Source organism: Arachis ipaensis, chromosome B05, assembly GCF_000816755.2.
Source record: "Arachis ipaensis cultivar K30076 chromosome B05, Araip1.1, whole genome shotgun sequence".
NCBI classification, from domain to species: Eukaryota; Viridiplantae; Streptophyta; class Magnoliopsida; order Fabales; family Fabaceae; genus Arachis; species Arachis ipaensis.
This window is the reverse complement of record NC_029789.2, coordinates 143,624,231-143,629,199: the sequence shown is the minus strand read 5'-3', so window position 1 is coordinate 143,629,199 and position 4,969 is coordinate 143,624,231. Positions and strand designations below refer to the sequence as shown.

The 4,969-nt window shown below is 34.0% G+C and overlaps 1 protein-coding gene across 3 annotated transcripts; it reads left to right on the top strand.

Moving 5' to 3' along the window:
* On the top strand, positions 247 to 3,635 carry LOC107644628. Of its 3 annotated transcripts, none has more exons than XM_021103101.1 (4): positions 247 to 497; positions 1,078 to 1,157; positions 1,716 to 2,010; positions 2,428 to 3,635. In XM_021103101.1, exons 3-4 carry the CDS (start codon positions 1,722 to 1,724, stop codon positions 3,426 to 3,428), a joined length of 1,290 nt encoding a protein of 429 aa, XP_020958760.1. In that variant the 5' UTR covers positions 247 to 497; positions 1,078 to 1,157; positions 1,716 to 1,721; the 3' UTR covers positions 3,429 to 3,635. The 3 variants fall into 3 exon arrangements, with proteins under 3 accessions (XP_020958760.1, XP_016204011.1, XP_016204012.1); XM_016348525.2 differs by lacking the exon at positions 1,078 to 1,157 and adding an exon at positions 1,576 to 1,601 and having other exon boundaries at positions 248 to 497; XM_016348526.2 differs by lacking the exon at positions 1,078 to 1,157 and having other exon boundaries at positions 249 to 497.

Sequence of the window (4,969 nt, the reverse complement as noted above, 5' to 3'; positions counted from 1 at the left end):
GGTCCGATTTTTGTATCTCAAATTTTTTTAATTTTTTTTAAAACACAAATTGGACGGTTCGATTTTTGTACCTCTACAAATCGATCTAATTTTTACTTCTCTAATTAAACGATTTCACATTTAAAAATAACACCAAACAATCCATATTTAAAAAAAAATCATTGCCATTCCGATATAAAAAACAAAAAATGTTCTTTTTTTGGGTAAAATCCTTTAATTTCAACCTCAGGCTTCTCAGACTAGCCCAGCCGTGATAGGCTTAACTGCTTAAGTCCTTAACTCCTTAAGGCTTATCATATATTCAGGCCCATGAGAAAGCCCAAATCATTGTATTGCAGTGCTAGGCCCGGGCTTAAGCCCGAAGGCTACATAGTCCTGCTCCACCATCCACCTTCGTCTTCTTCTTTGACAAATCGCTGTCTCCTTTCAGCTGCTGAGGACATCGACGCCGGCAAAAGAGCTTCAACTCACTGCGTAGGAAAAACACCAAAACCCAGGTAGCACACTCCTTTCTAATTCTCAATAACAATTTTTTTGTCGTTTCATTAGGGTTCTGTGCATGCAAATCCGTAACCCTGTTAATTGTTATTCCTTCTCAATTTCAATACATGGTTAGAAATTTTGATATGCGTTCATTTTATTCTGTGCGGGCTTCATATTTTATGTTTTTTTTATGTATGATTCTGAATTTAAATTGGCACAATACGTAACATAGGTCTTGTGGTGATTTTTTATCTTTTTTTTTTTATGGTTGAGATCTGAGTACTTGTGAAAATTGAATGTCGTGGTAATCAATTTGGTATAATGTTAGTATGCTACAATTTGTTAGGGAATTTGAGGATTGAGGAGTGGAGAGATAAAAAAGAAAATTTCGAAGTTTGAAACCTTTTCAAAGGGTATGTTAAGGTGTGAAAAGATGGAAAAGGAATATCTATGAGAAACGATTTATATGTAACAGTATGACTTAGATGATTGATAGACCAAAACGGTGAACTTCAAGTCAATGTTTTAGCTCATCTTTTGTATTGAAGCAGGATGTGAAGTTCTGATTGCAATGTACATTTTTATCTTAAACAGGTGATTACAGACAAATATCTCAACTATGGTTTAGACAGAGAGTGCAATTTGCTGCAATAGTAGCATGCGGATTTTTGTTGGTGTGTGTACTATATTGAGAAAATGACAAAATGTGTTTGGTGGTTCATGGTCTTTAGCATAAGTTTTCTACCTGAGATCTCTCTCCATCTTTTTTTTTGTCAAATATTTTTTTGAGAAGTTTAAACTCTATTATGTATACTGATAGAACTTTTGCTGGAAGTTGAACATTCTTTAATGAGAGCACACAGCACATTATATCATGCTATCTTATTTTCAATAGTTGTGTTGTAATTGGTTTCCTGCTGTCCCTTTGGCGTTGGATTGCACATCTTACTGTTGCACTTGTAAATTGTAACTTTAGGATTCTAGCCTATGTAGCATATGCTTTCACTCTTTGATGATTTGTAGTGTGGGTGTTTTGTGACTTTTTACCTTTGACGATTGAGTTCGTTAACATTTCACCTTTTATGGATTCAGGAAACTGTTTTGTCTCCTATTAAAAGGCATCGTAATAGATTCTCTCTTTTCAATTGGTACATATACAAGATCAGGTGGTTTGGACATAACACATAGTGTTATTTTTGCTTTGCTAAGTGTGGTGGTTATTCATATCGCAGGATACAATGACAAATGAGAATACAAGCAGTGTTGAGATAGATTATGAATATGAAGATTATAATAGTTCAAAGCGCCCAAAAATGACATCCAAAGTATGGGAAGATATGCAGCGAATCCAAACAACTGATGGCAGCAAAGCTCTGTGCAAGCATTGTGGAAAGATGTTGCAAGCTAATTGTGGGACTTCTCATTTGAAACGTCACTTAATGATATGCCCGAAGCGTCCAAAAACTGCTGATAATACTGAAGATTCAATGCCTACAGTTTGCTTCAGAGGCAGTGGCAGTGCCAAAGGTAAGCAGAATTTTTTCTGACCAAACATTTCCTATTTGTTATAGGCTCTAAGAATTTTGAATTCCCTACAGTTGAATCTCTTATACTTGATATGATTTAAGTTGCTAATAAAAACACATTACACGTCAGTTGAGAAGTTAATGCAACACAGTAGTCATTTTAGAGTACGAGATTAGTTGTTCCCTTCACTCGTTCCATTCATCTGAAATTTTAATATTTTGATAAAGAGAAAATCTACGCTACATCTATGGTGGTAAGTGGTAAGTTGACATAGCTCCTTTACTGTGTCTCTGTTGATTACATTTACATTTCATCCAACTGAATTGTGGCTCTGTGACTTTGCCATTTGTACAAAGAAAACCCTGTTTGATTACATTTCATCATCATTCACGTCTAATTGTTTTTTTCCTTGGGTAGATTCTGGATTAAACACACTGCTTATGGTTCGTCCATTAAAGGTTGAACCCGAATCCCAAGTCACAATTTATTCACAGAATCCAAATATTAGGGTACCAACTGCCATTCCATCTATAGAAAACACCCCCAGTTCCATACGAGAACTACATGAGAAAAACAGTTCCAATTTGTTGCTGTCTGGCATTGAATCCCCCCAGAATGAAGAGGAACTTGTACTGAACGATGTAGAAATGAAAGCATTTTATGCTTCTCTTGATGCTGAGACCTCAGTTACATCACCTTCCCAAGATATCTCAGCCGTTACCGAATCATCGAACAGCACACCATGTGAAGAGACCAAGAATGCATTGCAAACACTGCAAGACCTTCTCTCCAAAGACTTCTCTGCACTAGTGCATCCTGGACAGTGTGGTACCTTCAAATCTACTATAGATTACCTTTCCAAGTTGTCTTCTGACGATGGAGTCTCATCAGAAATAAAGTTGTTGATATTAGAAGTATCAAGAGAATTCACCAGGTGGAGTTGTGACTACAATGATGCTAGTAGGAAAATAGAGTCTGCCAGTGCCAACATCTTGAAAGCAGATAAACTAGAAGAGAATCTTGAAGTGAACAAGAATCAGTTCAAGGAAGTCTTGTCGTTGGAAAATGAGTTGAGCAACCAGATCGCGAGCTTGGAGCAGAAGAAGAAAGAGCTAGAAGAGCAAATAAGTGCCATTAAGGCTAACTTATCTGTGTTTCAATCAGCAAAGAACACAGCTATTAAGAGGAAAAGGGAAGTCTTTGAAGAAGCAAAGACACTCAAAGCACAAAGAGATGAGTTGAGGGACCAAGTGCCTCACTTGAGAGATGAGTGTGAAGAGGCCAAGAAAATACAAGCAAATTTAAGAGCTGAATGGACAAAGCTTGGAGAAAAATTTAGCAAAGGCTTAACTGGGGTCAATTGTGAGGACTCGGATGGTATGGCTATTCAGATATGTCAACCAGAAAATCAAATTTAAAAATCTGATTTTGATTTTATTTCATATAGATAGCTTCCTTCATACCAACTGAATGATGACCTATAAATTGCTCTGATACTTGTTAGAACTCCATGAGGAGAAAGCTAGTGACTTTAATTTCATGAGGATAATGGTTATGATCGTTCAATATGTAGTTGTTTACACTGTCAAATTATGATAGATAACGGGTTTGAGCCACTTCACCGATTTCAGTTTTTTAAATTCATTGCTTTATGATCTCAATACAAAGTTAACGTTTATTTTTTATTAACATCATTTTTCAACATTATGATCTCAATAGAAGAATTGGTCAAAGTTAGTTTGGACTTTGGACTACCCAACTAAATCTATTTTTAATATATAAAAGTAAATACATAAGTTTACCCACATTATTTTTAAGACATGTTTCTCCTCCTACTAATGCCATGTCAGCAACATTGTTTACTTGGCAAAATTTTAGAATCAACTACTCAATTTTTGTCAGCAAAAAAAATAAACTATACAAAAAAAATTAAAAAATAACTCATTAAATGTAACAAACTATACAATAAGTTTATAACCCCAATAATTAATTTCTATAAATAACTCATTAAATATAATAAACATCCATATTATAAATGTCATAATAATATTATTAATCATAATAAATTTTACGTTACAAATATTCAAATTTCATACTATTTGACCTACTTATATAAGTTTCTTATCAGTTATCACTATTCCTTCAAATAACATCAAATTTAGCACAAGAAATTTATTTCCAAACTACATAACATCTCAAACTTACTTAATGAAGTATCATTCCTTGAACAATATTACCAAACAAACAGACAATTGGTTTATCAAAGTTTGCGTGATTCGTCTGTGAAAAACATTAACAACCACAAACGAAGAGGAGCCTCTTTGCTTAGAAATGATTATATTAGATGAAAATGAAACAACTACATTTGTGGCACATGTAATCAAACACCACAATATCCAACAATAAGGTAACCCTATATACTTTTCATAATCTCATCTACCAAATTATTAGTTACCAACCCAATACTTATTGTAGGATTACAAGTATTCATAACACGCAGCGGAAGTAATAAAGTAATCCTATTGATCTATTTTGTGCTTAAAATTTTATTGAAATAAGATGGGTTAGATGCCAATACCTGAGTACCCTAGTTAATGAAAACTTTCTCCTTCAATAGTACGAAGGTACTATGTGTATCACACCGAAACTGATCCTTGTTGTCAACTCCTTGACCAATGGATTTAACTGAGAAATTTCTTGCAACTCCTTGCACCAGCAATTCTTCACTAAGAATTGGAATATTTGTGTATGTGGAGGTAAAAGAAAAACTTGTGTGTTCTTTCTTTTATCATATATACATATATATAGTATGAGATTGGTGACTGATTTGTGAATCAAATTACAACTTAATTTGAAACAGAATCAGTTGGGATCTTATCCATATTTAAAACTCATCATAGAATAAATAATTAATTATTTAATATTCTCAATTATCATATTATTATATTCATGGTGCTAG